The sequence below is a fragment of the Parasteatoda tepidariorum genome, chromosome 1, assembly GCF_982258835.1.
Source record: "Parasteatoda tepidariorum strain Cologne lab strain chromosome 1, Ptep-v5.0, whole genome shotgun sequence".
In the NCBI taxonomy this organism is placed as follows: Eukaryota; Metazoa; Arthropoda; class Arachnida; order Araneae; family Theridiidae; genus Parasteatoda; species Parasteatoda tepidariorum.
In genome coordinates, this window is record NC_141755.1 from 3,608,879 (window position 1) to 3,631,841 (window position 22,963).

A 22,963-nucleotide genomic window follows, 5' to 3' on the forward strand; every position below is an offset into this window, starting at 1 on the left:
TTATATTTCACTATTTACATACATTTTAATCTCTTAAAGTTTGAATATATATCTCCAATAAAAATGTTTAGTAATTGAATTACACATTTTAACATTTATTGGTTAAAATTTTGATTGTGAACGATATATTAGGTTAATGTGTTTTAAAATTGAGTTAAGAATATATTACTTACTTTCATTATGAAATTACTTTAAAAGCTAAAGTTTACTGAAAAATTACACCTCTCATTAAATTTCTCATTTTTCCTCTTCAATTACAAAATAAAACAATTTTAAATAAAATGCATATAGTTTCTAATACAGTTAAGATTCCGAGCCCAAGAGTCCTAGTTCTATCCCGACAATAGCTCATTAGCTCAATGATGCTTTAATATACTTTTTCGGCATGTAATGACTTCTCTAAAGTACAATATGTTAAAACAACACCTTCTAAAAGAGAGAAGGCCTCTGCACGGATCGATTTAATAGACCGACGTTATGAACATAACCTGCGCAGTGCGGAAAAATTTGAAGGATGTCACAACGTTCGGACTACTGAAAAATTTTCATTCATAGTAACACGAGTGGAGGCCTTCTCTCTTCTAAAGGATTTAAGTGCTTGATTTCAATTCCAATGGGTTACTCAAAGATGTTTGCTCCTGAAACAGTCTTAAATGTTTAACTTTTTGTATTGATTTTTTGTTTAGTATCTCTTAAAATCTATTTTCCCCTGCGTCTGCTATTATTGAGCTTCGAATGTGTTATCTATCCTTCTAGTTATCTCGGGTTATTTTCACTTATTTTTTTTTCTTCGAAACTACTTTAAAATAAAAATATATCTCTTACAAAATCAAAGAAGAAATTTTAATGATTGTACAATGGTAAATACGTATATGTTAAACGGGATTCTTATTTTTTAATGCTTTGCAAACCTGATGCTTAGCTTCTTATTTTCTTTTGCAAAATGATGTCCATATGTTATTTTCCTTCTTATTGTACTGCATTTATATGTTTAGTTACAGCTTTTATATTTTAGATACGTTAAATCATTTCCTTTGGCAAAAATTATCAGTATTCCGGTTTCATGATTCAATTTCTTTTAAAATTATGTTCTAAATTTTACGAAAATTCCCTAATATAAAGTGTAGAAAATTAATTCATAAAATTATTTGTAATGTGAGGGAAAAAAGTCTTCAAAACTATACATTTTCATTTTTAACAGAAAAACAATTTAATATTTTTTTTTTTTTTGGATGATACTCAAAATTGAACTCAGTTTAGAAGCGCAAGGTAGACCAATTGCACTAAAATTAAAGGCAATTTTTTAAAAACATAAACAAAAACTAAATTATAGAAGTTATAACAAAAATGACCTGTGTCATGATTTTTATCGTATCTTTTAGGTTTCGAGATTTTCTGCAGCAAAGAGCTCAACTTGCTCGGTAAGTCTTTGTCCGTCACATTCCATTGTTAGTCACGTTCCTTCAACAACACTCAGACTAAAATCTCTTCTAGACAAAATATTTTAGTTGTGCAAAGTATATTAAAACTCACCTTAGAACAGAAAAAAATCTCAATGATTCGTGATAGTTTCGAGAATTATCGTTAAACAATCAAATGAGAATATTTTTCATATTTTCATTAGTTTCAAAAACATAAAAAAGTTATTTAAATCAGAAGCAGTAGAGAAATGTGACACTCTAGACATTACCATCTTTTTTTTTTTTTTTTTTTAAATTGTGGGTGAATAAAATTCTCCCTGACAAGAGATTTCTCCTTTTCATGACATTTTTCGATTGCAATGATTCATCTTTCTGTGATACATATATCTTATAATTAAATACATATATTTTAACAATAAAAAGTAAACAGCTTAGAAAAATATCAGATATATATATTCTAACAATATATTATGGCTCATAGTATAAAAATAATTTCAGAAATGGGTTAATCAAGCAGTTACAAAGCAGTTTTTCAGCGCAATTGGTTACCTTCAATGCTGATTAAATGATTAACGTTGAGAACATTTGGAACACTATTTCATTTATTGTATACAATAATATATTGATTTAGCGCAATAATTCATTCATTGACAGAACTTGATTTGGCGCAATAATGTAAATAAGGCACGCACTAGTTTCTAGAATCAATCTTTGGATTTTTCAGCGATTTAGTTTGTTTCATTCTCTTTTATTTTTTTAACTCTCAATTCAATAGCTTATATATGTTTTATATGCTTGCAGTTTGTTATCTTTTGTTCTTGCAAATTTTTCCTTTCTATTTGCTTAAGGTTGCCCTGGTTGTTGATAATTTTTAAACATATTTTTTTACTTAGCGCTTAGCAAAATTTCAGCCACTTTTAGCATATTTATTTCGATTTTTTTTGTAAGTTTGAATGAAGTATCAATATTTATGGCATTATTATTTCCTAGAGTAGTCTAATCAACTGTTTTATCATTTATCATGATTTAATAAAAATATAATGTGTTTTTATTCCCAAATTTGTTTTATAAGATTACAGTTTAAGCATGAATGTCCTTACAAGTATCATCACATTTTGCGGAATTCCTTTTTTACTCATAATTTACATTTAAATCTACGGTAAAAAATCATTTTCTTTTCGAATATTAAATAAAAAGTTGCACTGGTTTTTAGTAACTTCCCAAAACATTGAAAAATAAACTCAACCTAACATATAAAACGACAAAAGTATGAGTGTGATATAAAATCTGTTTATTTAATAAAATTAATTTATTTTCAACCAAATAATAGTGCATGAAAAAACCCTGACTAACTTTTTGTCTAATGATCGGATTTTCGCTTAGCGATACTCAATTCAATGGTTAATGGGAGTGACCACAGCAATTTGTGCAGACGAAATTTTAGGTTACGTCATCACACGCAAAAAAGTACTTTCTTTGAATAAACACACATTTTCAACGGATTTGGATTCCAGACTCTAAAATTAGGGGGGTAATATGGAAAATAGGGTCCCAATAATTTAGTCAGAAGAGCGGTCGAAAGTTTGGACTCTTTCTTGTTAATTTCACTTTTTACGTACTTTTCCATAATTCATAAAGCGAATTGAAATTTTTTTTGCTTACAATTGTAAAATTAATTTATCCAAAGATAATTCCATGCCAAGAGTAATTTTCAATAGATTTCTAGCCCCTATTTTCATTTTAGCATCTCGAAACAACAAAAATATTTGGAAGAAATTGTGCATAAAAGCAGTTAAGGGGAGGAGGTCAGGAAGCCCCTTTCGCGCGGAATTTTGCCTCATCATCCGCTTATAGTCAAAGCTGTTTAAAAATATTTTTATTATTTGAGGGTTTTGGGGATGGAATAGTTGTTTAAATATCTAGAAACAAGTTCAAAAATGCAGAAAGAAATTATGGATATCGATCCCGTTTCATAATTTTTTTTAATTTCTTTTTTACAAATGTGCTAGAATTTTTCATCTCTCTATCTCCTTCACTAAAATTTTACCGTTCATTAAACATTCAGAGGCTCTCGATGCTGCAATTGTTATTTTTTTCAAAATTTTTCACAATTCTTGCCCGCTTTATAAATGAACAGTTGAAACAGAAACTAAGATGTTTAAAAATAGTCCTTTTTATTCCTTCCAATGAAATGTATCGTCATTAAAATGATCAAAAAGAGATTTATAAAGTGTTTCTGGAAAACCGTGAGTGATGGGAAAAATGGTGGGTTCTATGCAGGAGGTCATTTTGCGTCAGAATAGTGTTTAGGTTCAGAAAGATTTTTTTAGTGGTGAAGTGGGATTTTTGAATTAATTTTATCATTTACTTTTTGATTATATTGAAAACAGAACTTTCTGAAAGGGTCGGTTTATAAAAAGTTGGCTATTCAATAGTACAAAAGGTAGATTGAAAAATTTCTTCGAAGCGTTTTTTTAAAAAACGTGACACATTTTCCACAAGATTCAATTCTAAACTTGAAACAAGATTCAATTCTGACATAAATATGGGACTACCCATTATAAAGCATGTCTAGCAAGTAAGGAATGCTCAAGTTTCTTAAAGGAGAAATTATTTTCGATTCTTAAGAATTTCGAGTAGAAATAGAAAGAGGTTATACGTTAGTTCAATATGATTTATGGTGTGAATTACAAACAGGAACAACGAGACACTTATCAGTGTTTAAGGCAAGTAAGGCAGAGAGTTACTTATCAACCAAAGTATTCATTCTCTTATTTGTTACCTAGCAACGGAGAAGAATTTGCAAAGAAATTTTTGAACAGTGGATTGTTTCACAAAGCAAAATTTTCTCTAACCAAAGTTTTTATGAAATTCCACTCTCTTGGGACAATCGAAAAGATATGCATAAAATTCGTTTTAATATTTCTGCATGATTAAGCAAAATAGCACATCGGAATGGTCAAAAATAATATTTTCCTAAATACCGCAGAATATTCCTTCGACTGAGTACTTTTCATTAATGTCAGCACTAAAAATTTTAAAAGCAAATTTAATTTACTTTGCACGTAACAGTTATGAAATGAATTGGAGACGAATGCTAGTCGGTCACTTCTCAAGTGCAAAATTTGCAACTTTCGACTTTTGTAATAAAACCCTGTAATTAAATATGTTTTATTTATAATGTATTTCTTTTGCAGTCTCACAGTACACAATCAGGTGAAAGAGAAGAATAACAAAATGCATCAGTTGTCGTCTTCGGCCGATAATTACCACAACGGGAACGAGTCCGTATCACAGTGAGTCCATTATAAATATACTTTTATTAGATTAAACCAATCGGTCACTTGCATTCAACGATAAGTGCATTCAACCATCATTAGTTCAAAAATACTAATATAATTTTTTTTCCTTCCTCCGATTTAGTCAATCGACTTGATTATAAGATAACGCAAAATTAATACAAAGTTATGTGAATTTATTGCTAAAAGGTTTTTTACAAGCATGCCTTTATCATATACCTTTCAATATAATTTCCTCGAAAATTCAGGAATATAATAACGAATATATTTTTAAAACGCTTTTTCGAAAAACATTTCTGCTAATGATCTGGAATGGTTTCGGACATTTATTTGCAGCTCTTCCCTGGGCCATTGAGCCCCAAATCTGAATGTTGTTTTAGAGCTTCTTCTGGCCAAAGGCTTCAGACAAATGTCCAGTTTGAAAATGACTTATAATGGACGGACGGACTACTATCAAACCTTCATAATATAGGGTGATTTTTCATCACTCCTCTCGGCTTCTAGACGAGTGCCAAAAAACGCTTCAATCAACGTTTCTCATCATGGCTAGAAATGTTTTTTATAAAACAAATTAAAAAGCTTGATGAGTCAAAATATTTTATATTGACACAAAACCTAATGTGAATAGAAATCTTTTGTTGGACGTTTTGTGAGTGTGTAATATTTATAAAAAAGAACGTTGCATAGATATTAATGATTGTTTTTCTTTTATAGCATACTCTGCAATATTTGGATTTTCTCTACAAGAGATTTTGTTTATGTTAATATTTGGTTTATAGACGCGTGTTTCAATATTTGTACGAATAATTAATGTTCAAGAAATGACACTTCGGCACGATAATATTTCAATAAAGGGTGGCACTTTGTGAAATTCACGGCACACTACAATGTGTTCGACTCATCAATTTTTCTCTTATCTCATCCCTCCATTTGGATATTACTGAAGCAGACTTACCACGTGTACAAAACTTCGAAAGATTTATGGATATAAAAACTTACATTCATAGATATTTGAAATTAATTTTCACTTTTCTTAAAAATATCGTGAAGATTTTAATTTTTTTCCCCATTTTTTTTCAAATGCCATACCTCACAACATTTTATCAATGCGTTCACACTGACACCGTATGGTTTGATTTACAGATACATCTTCCAATGCAAAACTTGTTCGTCAACATGATCACAAACTAGCACATAAATTTTGAAAGTTACTTAGGCGAAGCTGTATTTGAAAAATTTAAGGTTTTAAATTTTTAATTCGAAAGTAAAGTATAATACATGTAAAAATCGAAATTTGTCTACATTGAAAATTGTGTGACTGTTTTCATGTTTATAGCAACGTGCAAACCCTAATTAATTGAGTTGAAATTTCATTGATACTCGTGCCTGAGTTATAAATATTGGATGTTGATTACAAATGTGTCTTTACAGCTACTAAAAATTGATTCTTTAAATAAAACCAAAAATATTTTCCTCTTCTATATTATGAATTTTAATATTTGTATTTTTTTTCGATATAATTATAATTTTATGATTTCATGTAAGCGCATAGTTCTCAAATGCTACGTTTTTTGCAGAAATAATTTACAACTGGTATCCAAAAACCTCTCTATAATGTCCGATTCTTTACCAATAATATGACCCATAAACTATTCAAGCATTTACATAAAAGACTCGATGACCATGGGGACAAATATGTGTTGCTGATTTTTTTTTTTCTAAAACGGAAGAAAAACATTACATTGAATTAGAATAATTTCCGCTTCATTTTACAGACTTTTTGGGAAGAAAAAAAAAATCTTCATCAATCTATGTAAAATGCAAATGACTCATTCATGTTTACTGTATTTTAGACCAACTGTCGAAGAGGTCCGTTCTTGGGGAGAATCATTTGACAGGTTGATGAAATGTGCTGGTAAGTTTATTGCAATTGTATATTATTTTAAAAAGAATAGAATAATTACAAAACATTAGAGAATCAAGTTTTGCTTTATTTGTTTATTTGACTATTTATTACAGCTGTCTATTAGAAATCAGTAATGCAATTTACTGAATTTTAAAAAGGCACTGATGGCAAGGAAAACAGTAACATTACTACTGGAGTTAGTAATTAATCTAAATACTGTGACTGAAAACAGTTACCAATGTTTAGAATGTATTATACATATTACTAAATATTGACACTTCTTTATGATATTTCTTTTAATTATTAAAAACTAGTGGGCTGCGCCCCCTGTTTGCTAACACTCGCCAATCCCCGAAAATTGCTACGCAATCCTATATGGTTTGCTTCGCGAACCAAGCTCGCTTCGCTCGCTACTAACTTATGTGAATTGCAAATGCACAAAATTCTAAGAATTTAAAACAATCATTCAAATCCATATAAAAACTTTTTTTAAAAAAAAAATTACATCTTTTTAGTAAATACTAAGTCATTACAAAAAAATTTGAATTTAAATAAATGGCATGTAATTCGTTAAACCTATTAGAAATGTGCTATAGTATAATTCGTGATATAAATCAAAAATCGTCAAATAAATTCGTAATATATAAATTCGTGAAAAAAAGCGCTTTCGACAAAAATACTAAAATAGAGATCTATCGACAAAGACTACTCACTTCTGCCTAGATTAATAGTATGAGATTGCCGCAGCTGATGCTCTCTGGTTATTGCAGTTTCCTTTTTTAAAAGTGCTATATGATGAGCCACTTCAGCTAGATTTGGCATGCGACATTTTTAGCGGCAATCATGGGTCGATTTTCTAGCGTTGCCATTCGGGGAGTTGTAATGAGGCTTTTCTTGTCACCGTGTAAGAGAAATAGTTAGGTAAACAAAACAAAGCAAATGTTGCCACCGGCGGAGAAGAAATACAGCCAAAATTAGGGAGCCACGTAAGAGAATTATATATAATAGATGTGCAAAATAAAAATACTATTTACAATTTGCGCAATTTTGTGCTAATTTCTATTAGAGTCAAAGTCATGGAAAGGAAACTTTATACTGATATTACATAAACATCTAAGAGAATAAAATAAGTCCAGAGCACACTTGAAAACGAAATCTTTAGCCAAAGTAAAGTAACCGCCAGCCATTTTCTTTCTCAGTGATGTCATTTTCGACAGGCCGCTTTGAAATTTAATCCCCTGCATGATACAAAGTTGTGAGAAAAACTAATAAGCGCACTCTGTTGATCATTTTTAATTATAGATCAGTTATTGCTATATTTAAATAGTTCTTAATCAGAAAATGTAAAATGGTACCTATATAAAAGAAAGAAAAATTACTCTTCTAAAAATGACTTTCAAAAAAGTCACAGACCATTCAAAAGAATGGTTTTGTTTACTGACACAAAATGGCAATTACATTTACTTAGAGGAAGAAAAGAAATTATTAAAACAGCTTCCTTTTTTTTATAAAATAAAAAATTTGATCTAACATTTCTTGGACCATTTATGAATGAGGTGTCTTTTCATTCGACCGTTTTTTTTAACACAAAAAAGTAAAGTGCTGTAAGTAATATATATTCATTACAATAATTTTTCACCGAATCAAAGATTGTTTAACAAAATTTTATTTATCAATAATTCAAGTATTTATTAATATTTGGATAAATCAGTCTTCAAAACTGAAGTAGTAGATAATGGAAATAAATATTCGCCATGGTATAGGCATATATGTATTCTACTACTTTTATCATTGATGTAAATGCGACTTTTTACATCATTCCAATGGGAAAATCTATGGTAAACGAAAAGCCTAGATCGTACTTGAGCAACAAATCAATGGATGACAAATTGTTCCGCCGCTTTGTTAGCAAATTCTCACCACATACAAGATACAAAAATTAAGACACTACTTTGCGAAATTGTAATTAAGATACTCAGATTTGTTTGAATTACAACCGCAACGTTTGAAAATATAAAACATTTATGCATTAAAAGAATTCTCCACATTCGATCTTTTTAGGGACATCGAATTTTATTAAGAAAGTTTAACATTTCAATTCATACGATTTAATATTTTTGTATCGAAAAGCCTTGGAACATAGATGCTTTTAAAATGCATCATCTAATTTGGAGTGGACAGGGAAAATGATGTTTAAAGACATTATAGTAACATAGGCATTCTTTTTGAATGTAAAATTAAATAACCTTCCTAGCTATATCTAATTATCTTAAGCGTTTCTCATTGAAAAAGTCTGACATTTCGAACCCCATCCTCAAATATTGCGTAATCAATAAAATTTTCTGGTTAGGCAGAAATGATTTATTGCACGCGAGCGACAGAATATCAAATAATAAAATTTTCTCGCTACTAGTTTACTCGTATTTGCGTGCAGAAACATTGTTCATAAATGATACTTCACGCCATTATTCTTTCAAACATGTTATTACATCAAGTAGCACATTTTACAGAGGTGGGGAATGTATCATTTTTATGACTCTGAACAACAACCAACTTTCCATCTACTAATTAAAATAATGGCATGTTTACACAACTTTTTTACAACTTTTGTAAGAAAAACAACGCAGCACGCATTGTTTTTAGTACTTAATTAAAGTGCTAAAAAGTTGGTGATAGAATTCGTTGACATGCATAACAAAGTTATTCTAGTCATATCCCATGAATTTAGAAACATTTTTGCAATTCTATTTGCTCTTCTGCTTTATTTTAACCTTTATTTTGTCATGAAAACTATTCATTCTGCACAGATCGCTTGAATGGGTAAGTCTTGCAATAATTATCGGCCCAGTATGGATAAATGCAGGATTTTGGAAAGAGTTCCGAACCTTTATATTAAGAGAGCTGATCAAAATAAGTATACATCCTTGTGACATAAATAATTACTGTAAATTTGAACTAATTATGGTAGTTAAGGACAGTTTAATCCTTCAGAAAATTTTTTTTGATTCATACCAGCTGCTTTTACAATTTTAGTAGAACACCTTGTTCGTAATTATTCGACTTGTTAATGCGGTTATGACAGATTGATTGACAATTTTTCGCCATTAAAAAGAAAGTAACGTTTAAATCAGTTTTAAAAGAACATTCAATTCAATGATATTTAAACAATACACACTATTAGTTGTTTTGTTTTTTCATAATCGGCACAAAAATGTATCCTTTTTCAAATCAGTCTTTAAGCCAAATATAGGGTAATTAATAAGGGAGAAATGAAATGTAAAAATTATGTAATTTTAAATAAACTAGTGGGCAGTGCCCCCTGCTCGCTAACGCTCGCCAACCCCCAGAAATTGCTACGCAATCTTACATGGTTTGCTTCGCAAACCAAGCTCGCTTCGCTCGCTACTAACTTAGATACATTGCAAATGCACAAAATTCTAAGAATTCAAAACAATCATTCAAATCCATATAACAACTTTTTTTTAAAAAATAATTATATCTTTTTAGTAAATACTATGTCATTAAAATTAATTTGAATTCAAATAAATGACATGTAATTCGTTAAACCTATTAGAAATGTGCTATAGTATAAAATCTTAAGACAAAATTTCTGAAACTGATATCTCTTTAAAAAGGTTAAAATTTTGGCTATAATTAAGTCTATTAAAAATTGAAATAAGTGAATGCAATGGAAAAACCTACATAAGCAAAATATTGAATTTCGGAAGAAATCTCATTTGGTAAGAATGCTATCTCTTGTCAAAAAATACAAAATAAACTGACCGCAAATAAAACTCCAAGGACTTCGAATCAAATAATTAAGGAAACTACTGTCACGTTTAATATAAAAGGAAGATTTATTAACTAAGCAATAAAATTACAGCATCGCAGTTCCAAAAAACAAACCTCACACTCACTCAACAACAATTTACAAAAGCAATTTACATTCTAATTAGTCACCATAGCAACCACAAAACTCTTCTCGTTACCATCTATAAACTGATATATAATAAATAAATTATTTAACAAAAAATACAATGCGCATAAGCACATAATATTTTACACTCTGGTTATTTCAGTTTCCGTTTTTAGAAGCGCTATATGTTGAGCCACCTAATTTAGATTTGGCATGTGACATTTTTAGCGGCAGTCATTGGCTGATTTTCTAGCGTTGCCATTCGGGGAGTTGTAATAAGGCTTTTTTTTATCGCCGTGTAAGAGAAATATATATATAGATTGCGTTGAAGTAGTCATTTTTTAACAATAGACGCAATCCGCAACCAAGAAATTAAAAACGAAATAGGACTTGACCATTGCTATCTAGACAAGTAAGGTACTGCTTATGACGTTCTTTTCTTAAATTGTATCGAATGAGATCGAACGCAAGTCCATAGATCTAATTGTTTAGAAGTTATTAGAGTTTTCCATAAATCAGTATACAATTTTTTAACTGTTTCATCTTTAAGCATCTGGCATTGCTAGCTAGACAATTAATGTAGTGGTTACTTAATACTTTTATTAATTAATTTTCAGTCAAATTCTAATCTAATTAAATTTCATTAGATAAAGAAAATAGTTTAGAAAATGTAAGAGTTTTATGCATACAAGGGTAAAAGTCAAACATGATAAATTTCATGCATAAAACCATCATAACTTCTAAACGGTTAATGATTTTTGATTTTATTCAATCTAGTGTTAAACAAAACATTAGATCTAATAATAATTCACTTGTCTTTCTAGCAATCTCAGACGTGTAAAAGTACAGAACTGTGCTTTGTCTGCATAAAAACTTCTATAACTTTTGAATTGTCAGTCTCATTGACTTTGTTTTGTAATCATTCGGTAAATGTGTAAAAAACTATGCAAGAAATAATAAGTCACTTGATTAGATTTCACTGTCAAATGAGTGAATAGGTGTGAGTCGAAAATTTTATTTATTATACAGAAAACATACATAATGTCTAAATTATTAGTCCTATCGACATGAATTTGGCTTTATTCAAAACTAACTGAGAAAAAGAGACACGTTAACAATACCTCATTTGTCTCGATAGTAATATTTAAGCCCCTTTTTTTTTATCTTTCTCACCTTCTATATCTTCGCAAATGTGGCTGGGTGGCGCAGTTGGTTTGTCGTCGGCCTTCTGAGCCCAAGTCTGCGGGTTCGATCCCCGGCCCAGACACCGGATTTTCGGGATGCAGAAAATCCTCAGAGGCCATGTCGTATGTTTATGCGGCATGTAAAAGATCCCTGGAGTGCCTTATTGGCTCTTGGCATTTCCGGCAAAATTAAATTCCTAGTGCACTTTAGCATCCAAATAGAGTTTCGGTGCTGCCATCTAGTGTGGCAGAAACTAGACGTCCAAATTAACGTGACCAACGGTATCTCACCCATTGTGGTGGTCCTGAAAGAGTGGATACCACCTCTGGAGAACGCACTAGGTCTGCTCATCGGCAAGACCGATTGTGAAGCTCATTGGAAATAAAATATCTTCGCAAATACCATCATAGCTTTTCTTATTGCATACTAGAAAGACCACTCCCAATCATAAAAGGACTCACAGAATGTGATACTTGGTTCTATTTAATAGTCAGATTGATTTTAAACCAAAATAAATTTGTGTAAAAGACCTTAATATGTTTAGCTATAGATTTTTCGTAGCAAAAAAAAAAAAAAAAACTAAATCACGTGTTTTTTTCTGTTTATCTTTTTTAATCTAATTTAAAGTAAAAATGGACGCACAATTTTATCACTTCAAAGATTCGGTAAGAAAGTACACAACTTTCTTTACAGCAATTTTCTTCCCGATCTAAGCATATTTTTATAAGAACGTGAGTCTATTAAACTTCGAGTTTGCAACATTTTTCGCTAAGTCTCAAGTCTTATTTTGTTGTATTTTATGTGCAAGACATAAAGAAAACTCTTAAGAAATGTTTATAGATTTCCCTATTGCGAAGATTTGTTGAAAATTCATGAATAATTTTTTCTATCTAAATGGTTTTTTTTAGAATGAAAGGAAAAGCAACCACAAAATTCTATGTTTTTTAATGCTTAGTTTCTTATTTAATATGCGTTTTGCGAAGGAATTTTTAAAAATATTGCTTAATTGTTTCTTCAAATTACTTTATCGAATAAAAAATGAATCGTTAAAGAAAGTTACAAAATTCCATAGGTTTTTAATTTTAATATGCTTCTTATTAAGTATGATTTTTTCTTCTTCGTAGTGAAAGTTTCACGAACTTAGTTGCGAACTTCAAGATTTTTTTTCCAATGCTTTTTTTTTCCTTCTTATTTACTATGTTTTTTATTAAAGTATTCAAGAGAAAATTGTATCCTTCTTAATTACCTACCACAGTGCAAATACTAAGCAAAAAGCGTAGTAGTAATTGGCAGTCCTGAAATTTCTTAACAAAGAATGAATTCAAAAATGTTGAAAGAAAGATACACAAAATGAGGGACATCACATTAGGGATGAATGATTATTGTTTACTATTAAAATATGCAATACTTCTTTTAATTTCAAATTGGGCAAAAGCTTTTGGAATGACTTGATTTGGAGCATGAACTTTTGATTACAAAATCAAATACATAATTTTATTACAAGAGGATATTCTTTTGAATTATCGATTTAAAATGATGATTTATACCCAGTAAATGTAAAATAAACCTAAATAAACTTTGAATTACAAATATGTTGTGTTCGCAATGGGAATTTTTTTCTTAGAAACTATCTACTAATGGAAAATTTTGCTACCAACTCCAATTCTTTATTGGCATAGTTTCTACTTCTGTAGGACCCCAAGCTTCCAAAAACTCCTAAAACGATAAGAACATTATGTCGAATGTAAAGCATCGTGTCTAACTTCATAAAATGAATTCCTTTTCTTGGGGGGAGGGAGGGGAAAAGTTCATTTGTTTTTATCGCAAAACGGAACTAGTTTCACAAATAAGTACCATTTTTAGAATTAATACACTCTTTATAGGAAATTGTAATACGAACTTCCAGTTGACTTCCTGGTCTTAAGATTTCTTCCCTGTTACCAACTATATGACTATATCGTGAAATCTCAACCACAGTATTATTTCTTCTGTTAGAATTTTACGTATTTTATTGTTTTTTTTTTGTTGTTGTTTTTTTTGTTTTCTGATGAAGTACATTTTTACGCGTATTAGAATTAATTCATGGCTTTATTACAAAAATATTTTATTTAAAAAACAAGCACATTTTTATTAATATATTTGCTCTAATTCCTTCAAACAATTGTTCGTTCGTCAATTTTATAAAATTGTTAAAACTGGTGGTAATTGTACACCATTTTTTGTTACAGTGCAGCATAGTAAAACACTAGGAATGTTCTTTAACACTATTTGGTGTAAAAATCAGCTGCCACCGTTTTTAGTATTCAGAAGCAATAAAATGTATAATTATTATCAAATTAAAATTTACACTGTAAGATGAAATACACATGCGAATCAGTAAAAGTATTTTTGCAATATAAAGTAACAATATAAAGTAAGAATCAATAATTTAGGATGCATATATACACTAATATAATTATAATTAGTTTCTAAATCAAACATGTACGTAGCACAGAGAGAATATTAAAACGAATTCGAATTAGGCTTAACAGATGCGAAGCGGATAGAAATTAGACGTTATAAAATTAGATAATCAGAGAGATTTAAAAATTAAAGTGTAAACATCTTTAATATGCATCAAAAAACATGTATACATATTTCAACGATGAATTTTTGCAGCTGTTGACGTCTAGAAGAAAACTCTTAAAAAACTGCTAACGATATCTGAAATGGAACAACATTGGTGTTTTTGAAAACGAAAGTGATTTGCGTAGTGTACGCGTGAAATGGTGTAAGCTTTTTCTTCATTACAAAGAATTTAAATTTAAGTACAGCCTATAATGAACTCTCGATTTTGTGTGAAACAAGTTTTGATCTCGATTTGTTCCGTTCCACAATTTTACAATAAAATTTCCACAATTTTCTCATTATTTTTACAATTAAATATGCAATAAGCTTCAATATAAGTTTATTAAAAAGCGGGACATTTGTCTGTCACAACAACATCTTTTGAAGCTGTATTTTATTAATTACTGTCATGCTTGAATGAATGCTTCAAAATTCATAACTGTTAGTCTGTTACGATGGAATTTCTCTCTCTTATACTCGGGTAATAAACTTTTGAGAGCAAAATGTTATTACTTGATTCTTGGTTTAATAATTTATTTCGACCTTTATGCGAATAAGCAATAAAAACATATCTACAAAAGACTTGATATCCCTACTGAAACGTTTGTAAATACATTCATATTTTTACTTCACATTTTTTACAACTACTATTAAAAAAAAACTTTCATAAAAAGTATTAAATTTTGGTCAATATATCATTTAAGCATGAAACATTAAGTAATCAACGTTCGATAGTTGTCTTATGGAACATGAAGTATGCACTATAAGAAATTCCAGATCAAATTACGGTAGAGATTACCGACATTTTGGGTGCATCATACGTAAAATCCTTTTTTACCGTAAAATACGATACGATAATTTTTACAGTAATATTTATATAAATAGAGCAATCAGTGATTAAGGTAATTATTACTGTAAAAATTGAGGTATATCAGAATATTTTGTTTCGCAACTTTTTAGCATAATTTCATTCGGAACTTTTTTAAAGTGCAAAACACTATAAGAAAAATCCCGATATTTGGTTTATATCAAGAAATATTAGATTTTACAGTAAATTTGAATAGTAACAAAAATTAAGTTAATTTAGTTTTAATTAGCAAAAATAGATTTTACTGTAAAAGGGGCCAGCACCTTGAAAGCCAGTACTTTTTTACAATATGTTCATTCGGAATTTTTCTACAGCGTAGTCTGATAAAAAATTGGGTTTAAACCTGACATTAAGAGAGAAAAGAAAGAAGTTTTATTTAGGGAAAATTTTCTCAGTATACAACCTTAGTAAGTGGTAAAAGTAGTTATCCATGTAGTAATTTGGGGGGGGGGGAGGGGAAGTGGTTAATGTGGGCAGAGAAACTTAAATATTGCTACAAACAATAAGTTGTTTTCAATATAAATTTTTACACTAAATGGAATAAAACCAGGTTTCAGACCATAAATATAATAATTTAGAAATTATAATTGTTTTATGTACAAAAAGTTCAATATTTGCGCATCGGACATCGCTATCTAAACGAAAAGAATACTCATTCTTGTGTCCAATTTCTTTGTCTTAAGTATAATTTTTTCTTGCATAATCTCTTTCGAAGGGGATCACATTGCTCTAATTTAATAGAAATATTATTAAATTAGAGCAATGATATATAACGATCATTATATTTTGTGTTTCTTTTTTTTTTTGAAAAAAAATTTAGCTGGACGGCAAATATTTCGAGAATTTCTGAGACTTGAGTACAGTGAAGAAAATATACTGTTCTGGCAAGCATGTGAAGACCTCAAACGAGAGAAAAATCCAGAAATTGTTGAAGAAAAAGCAAGAAGTATCTATGAAGATTATGTGTCCATACTTTCCCCGAAAGAGGTAAGAAATTTACTTTATTCCATTTCGAAAAAGAAAAAAAAAACTATTTTATAAATTGATTAACTGTTATTTAATACATATCAGCCATTTTAATCAGGGCTAAAGAGAATAGAAGGGCTGGTTCACTCCTTTGAAGAAACTTTCGCCGCGCCAATCCTCCGATTTTCTCTAGAGACGTCACTTTGGCGCAAAGCTCGCAGTTGTGCTTCAAACTAATATTGGAGCTCTTGCTAGCTCAAACTAATATTGGAGCATATTTTTTTTGGGTGACATATTCTAAGACATTTGTTATTTTCTATAATGACTTTCCTCAGTTTTTGTAGTTAATTTACAAGAATTTAAAACTATTATCGAAATACCAGTTTGCGCGATTGCAACTTAAAAAAATTCTGATAAAAAAAAACAGAAGGAAAAACGCGTTCCCTAAAATAAATGAACAATTATGTGGGTCATTCTCACAAAAACAGTCATTTTCATGTCCCCAGTATATTTTATGTTTGTTGTACAGCTTACGAAAAAAAAATTCAGGGAAAGTGTCCTTCAGAATGCAAGCTAACAGAAGAATGAAAATAAAATTATCAATTTTTATTTTTTATTTATTTTAGGTAATTAAAATATACCAATATGTCATTCCCTCACTTGTCCCCACTGCTGATTTAAAAAAAGAAAAAAATTGTTTCTGAAGAAATTTTTTTTTTTTTACAAATTCCTGTTTTTTATTTCAGAATACTGAGATATAGAATTCAGAAAATCAATTTTAAATTTAATTTCTGATAAAAATAGTAACACAGCACTATTTTAAACTTTGTCCTCAGTGTTTCGTGTCATTCCCTCACAACAATGTTCTTATCACCTGCAATCTTCTTAGAATAAAAATATTTTAATAAAAACTTCAGAAGTTAACAACTGGCATCATAGAACAAAATTGCAGTATGTTTCCATCTTCAACTTAAAGAAGCTTTGCTGTGGAATAAGTTTGAATGAATCAAACCTGGTAAAATTTTTTACATTTGTCATTCCCTCGTGTCATTTTTTAGAGTAAAATAAAGTACAACTTCATCGAGAAAGTGGATAATTATATGTTGCTTTCTTATATGAATATAATTGTATGTGATTGATTTCAGAAATTAATTAGGCCTAACTGCTATTTTTAAATCTTATTGAATTCGTCATTCCCTCACTAGTGTATAAAGTGAGGGAATGATTCAAGATGAATATATTATAAAAATTTTTTTTGTTCAATCGTGCCAGCCAATTTTATTTCCCAAACCTGTAAAAACTATTAAATATATAAGACTAAATTATAATAAATATTAGATATACTTAGTATGCTATCATTTTCAAACTTTAGGTAGATGTAACTTAGATAAAAACATGTATTAAAATAAAATATCATTCCCTCACTTTTTAAATAGTGGAAATAATTAATTTACTTATTAATTTGAAAAATAAATTAAAAAATTAATAAATTAATTTATTAAATTAATTTATTTATTTATTAAATCAATTAATTAATTATTAATTATTATTAATTAATTAATTATACATTAATTATTTAAAAAATTAATTAATTTAAATATTAAGTATTATTTATGGGATATATACTTTCGTTATAATGCCATTACATATTTCTATTAATATAAAAAGTTTCAGAGCTTTTTATTCACTTTACTTTTTTGGGATTTTATGAACTGAAAAATGACAGTTTTCGTGAGAATGACCCATGTAAAGAATGGATTCCAAAATGACACAGTTAATATAAAATAACAATAGGTTTATTCTATCGTTAAAAACTTTTATAAAAATTCATTATCTAAATAGAAACCGCCTCGTTACTTCAAAAAGAAAGGCAGGTGAAAAAAATTAAAAAACAGATAAAGTCTAAGGAAATTAAAATGCAAATAAAAAGTATAAATGAAACATATAGTATATAGTTGAAATTCTCCTAACTTCATAGCATTTTTTTAATGTAGTTATTCTAAATATTTATGATTTCTTAGAAAATTATATTCTCTTAAATTTAAATATCTATAAATTATATCATCGTAAATTTAAATATCTATAAATTATATCATCGTAAATTTAAATATCTATAAATTATATCATCGTAAAATTTCTAATGTCATTATGAACCTAAATTATTATTCTGTTTCAGTAATTAGCGCATAAGATTGATGTTTCCTAATGATTAAGTATGAACAAATTGCTTTTAACGGCATATTAAAAAATTAGGGATTCTAAATTTAACTCAACTTATTGTTATAACAGAATATGTAGATAAAAAAGTGCAAAATATATGCTTTAATTTTTCTTAATAATTAAAGTTAAAACAGAACTTTTTAAAATAAAGTATTTATAGTGTCATTTTCGCCAACTAGTAAAATATTTTTATAAGTTTAAAATGGTATTTTTTTAATATAATGGCCAAGAAAGTTTTTTTGAACTATGTTTATAAACGGAAATAAAGTGTTAATTACGTAAAGTTTGAAAGCTAATAACCAGGAAATGTCTAACTTATTTTTACAAAGAGAAAGATGCAAAGTTATCATAATATCGTTGCTAGCGATCTCCGAGATCTGTGGACACAGTGACGTCATGAGGAGGGAAATCGTAGCTTCAGCTCTAAGAGCGGAGTGAACTAGTCCTTCTATTCTCTTTAGCCCTGCATTTTAATATTGCTCGAACTTAGGAATAGTCGAATAAATGCTAATTAAAACTAAAAAAAAAAAATTATATAAATCAAAAAGTAGCTTATGCGTGTATAATTTTCTATTCAAAGTATTTCGAGTTTATTATTTGAGGATTATTATTTGATTCTTTTTTTAATAAATTTGATTTATTAAAATTATAGTTAAAATTCTAAAAATGCCAAAAAATCATCAAATTCAATAAAATTATTGAATGAAAATTGCTCAGTTCCAAATTCAATACAGCAAAAAAATTCAAGCATTTTTTTTAAAGTTTCTCTTCATTCCATAGCTGATACTTCTTATTATATATTACTACAATGTTACTTAGCATTTTTTCCTACATTGTAAGCTTTTTAGTCCCGTAATAGACTAATCACAAGGACGCTGTTCTCATAAGAACATCGAAGTCAAGCGGCATTGGATGCGGTCAGTGAGTCGGTAGATGACCCCCCTTTGCTCAGCCTGCGTAGGGACCGACGGTGAGCGGTATCGGTTTTTGTTAAGCTATTCTATCGTAAAGTGCCCCTTCACGCGCCGGTCATCGTTCTACCAAAGTGGGGAAGCTATTCTATCTGCTGAGGATCCAAATTGGAATGGCTTGTTTTCGAATCATCCTCATGGATGTTCCACTGTGCAGTTTTAGTACGACGTCAATAAAGAACTACAACTATATATTAGATTCTTAATTAAAATTCATGTCAATCAAAACAAATCTGTTAGTATGCTTTAGCGAAATTAAGTTCACATATCGTTATTAATATAGTAAGCTTTATAATCTTCTTTTTAGGTCAGTTTGGATTCAAAAGTGAGAGAAATAGTGAACAAAAACATGAAGCAACCCACTACCGATACCTTTGATGAAGCTCAGTTCCAAATCTATACCCTGATGCACAGGGACTCTTATCCTCGATTTTTGTGTTCCCCGATGTATAGGCGGTTGGCACAGCTGTCGCCCCCCACTCCGCCCACCCGCAAGACATCCATCTCTGTCGGATGACCATGGCTACTATGCTACTTTTGCAAAGCAGACTTTTCGCCGTAGAACGTCCCCGTGACATTCAGAGGCGTACAGCTATAGGACGTCTATCTATTTACATCTATCTATGCATCTGTATATAGATAGGTATCAATGTGTACAGACACACACACATATATATACACATCATAAAGCACTGCATGGATCTTGTTTGATGTTTGGTAAGCTTTCGGGGGGGAAAAATTATTCGCTCGTGTCTCAATGTTAAATATTAAGGATATTTAACATTTTATATGTTTATCTTCATCTATTCTTCTTCATGTAGAACGAACTTATCTACTGAAAGAGGAATTTTCTGCAGCATATCCGAGCTAGTCTTTACGGGTGCGACATCATAATACATCAAGAACTTCTTTTCATCACCTTTCTGCTCAAAATAATATCGAAAGCATTTTTCGTTATAGTTTTCTTTTTTTTCTTCCGACTAGCAAGCAATCACTCAGTAAACCTCTCGCCAAAGGAATATATATTCTGAAAGAAAAAAAAAGACTGCGCAATAGCTTCTGAGAAGCATTCTCAAAGTAAAAAATTGTCTTTCAAGAAAAATCTATCTTCATACAATAGCCATTCAATTAATTAATACATACACGGCATCTAGTTTAAAGAGAATAGCTATTTTGAATTGCCTATAAATAAACGCGGATTTACTTTCAAACACAGCTAAATTTATGAGTGATTTAAACATACTGATATTTCCATACAAAGCTTAGCAATTAAAATGATCAGAAATGTTACTTCCTACGTTGAAAACATTCCACTAACACTGCATTCCACGTATGTATTTTATTTATTCTCCAACTGACCAATCAGTTGAGATCGAAAAGGCATCGACCCATCAAAACTACTTTGAAGTTTTCATTTCAGAAGACGTCATGTAACCCAATCCGATAGAGAATCGTTCCTCCAATTAGATTGAAGGATTAATGCCTGTGCATATATGCGTTCTTACTGATCCATAGTAAAAGCTTTCAAGATAAACTGCCTGGCGCGATCGCCAGACCAAACTCGCCTATTGGCGTAGTTCTTTCTTTTTTTAAAAAAAATATTTCTGATATGTACAAAATGCGAATTTCGAATATATATTACCCACTAAGAAGCAATGCTAACTTTAATCTGTATTCAAAGTTCTTGGGCAAGAATAGAATTACTAACCCGCCTCAGGCCGCGTAGCACATTCTTTTTTTCCAGACTAAGTATATGGTGTATGATGCAAACGAATAACCTATATGGGAAACAAATTTGAAAATTGTGCTATCCTTACAAGAAAAAAGAATATGTCACAAATTTCAATTATTTTTTAACAATCTTTTTTCTGTTAGATGCAAGAGAGCAAGTATTTTTAAACTATACATATATTCACTGTTGGCTGGAACGGTCACTTTCAGTTCTCGCATCACTTTGGAAAGCGATGTATTGTATATATTATGGTTGTATGTTGTTGGAACTGTCTACTGTTCATTTGATGCTCGTGGTTTTCTTTAAAATTTTAATTGTTTATGTTTATTAGTTTGAATACTTAAGCTCTTTTTTAAAGACTTTTCTACGAAATATTAAATTTGCATAATTTTGCTTACAAATGATATGACACTAATTCATTTTGTAGTCTATAAACACTTAATAATGTACTAATATAATTAAATGATTTAGAAAGTTTTTTTTCTGGGTTGTATATTAAATGATTGAAACAATCAAAAAGTATTTATCCTAGTTTTGAATGACCAGAGTTTCTGATTTTTTCAGTGCCAGATGTTTAAGAATTTTGTAGATCTAGATGTGTGAGGAAAAAAAAAAAAAAAAAAAAAAACAATTTTAAAACTCATTCCGTAATGTAATTTATCTCTAGTAATATAACTGTTTATTGCAAAATAATAACTAGTATTACACACATTAATTTCACTTTAAATTTTTAATTTTATTAAAAATCTATTTTTTTATATATATTTTGCTCTTATTTATAAACGTTTAATAATTTATATACTTAATACGAGATTTACTATAATTTATAATTTATGCCTGATACTTAATTTATTTCGATACATTATACTAGTAATAGTTAATTTCCTGTAATTACATAAATAATGATTTCGATTTAAAAAAATTTCGGATAATATTCAAAAATTTCATTTAATAATAAATTTATTATGTCATAATGTACCCATAATTTATTCTAATTTTATAATTTCTCAGAATGTACACCTTTTCGTTGTGACAATTAATTTATTACCTTTTGTCTCGCATTAAGTACAAATATTTTGAATTATTTAAATACGCATACATCTCAGAAATTTTTTTAAGAATACCTTATCGGTTTTGATACTAATTTTTATTTCATACATTCCGAATGAAATGCTGAAAAAAATGCCTTTTATATGAAACTCTGTAAGTGGTATTAGATTATTTTTCTCTAAAGTTTTATTTAAAATATTATTATTATCTTATAACTTGATATTTTCAATATTTTAAGCATTCATTGAATGTTTCAATATTAAGTTAGTTTTATATATATTTAATGTTAATGACAATCATTCATTATCCATTTCAGTTATAAACTTCTTGAACGCAACTTCCCTTTTATTCATAATAAATTTCGACCAAAATTTACTTCCTTTTTCTGTTGTATAGATTATGGTTTCGAAGGGTTTCGAATTATATTTCAGAATACCTTTTTTCATTTTTAAAAATATTTGTTTTAGAATACCTTTCTTTCAGGTTGAAATACTAAAGGTATCGGAATATGATATTGAAATAGTCAAAATATTTACATTATATAATCGTCAGTAAAAGTATAGCTTTATTGCTTAAATTATTTTTCTTATTCTAGAAAATATGTCTAAAATTCTATTTAGATAACATTCTGAATTGAATTTCTATTTAGTCAGTAAATTTGATAATAAATACCATGTTTTATTTGTTTACTATTTATAAATACTCCTCACGACTATACTCCAAAAATTTGGTACTCTAAATAATCATTATATTTACATAGCACATTATAGAATGGAAAGTGATCATTTTAAGTAAAATTTTACTCAAAACTTCGATTCTTTT

At 29.2% G+C, this 22,963-nt stretch overlaps 1 protein-coding gene across 6 annotated transcripts in view; it reads left to right on the plus strand.

Annotated features, from left to right (window-relative positions):
- Positions 1-21,722, plus strand: part of LOC107451321 (regulator of G protein signaling 18) — a 79,057-nt gene extending 57,335 nt beyond the window's left edge. For 3 of the 6 annotated variants that reach the window (XM_016067401.4, XM_016067390.4, XM_016067395.4), the window contains 5 exons: positions 1,383-1,421; positions 4,619-4,717; positions 6,574-6,635; positions 16,023-16,189; positions 19,667-21,722. In XM_016067401.4, the coding sequence (XP_015922887.1) occupies positions 1,383-1,421; positions 4,619-4,717; positions 6,574-6,635; positions 16,023-16,189; positions 19,667-19,876 (577 nt within the window). In that variant the 3' untranslated portion in view covers positions 19,877-21,722. The remainder of the gene's footprint in view (positions 1-1,382; positions 1,422-4,618; positions 4,718-6,573; positions 6,636-16,022; positions 16,190-19,666) is intronic. The other 3 variants (XM_071180249.2, XM_071180250.2, XM_043041917.3) reach the window with 1 other exon arrangement.
- Positions 21,723-22,963: the final 1,241 nt, after the last annotated feature.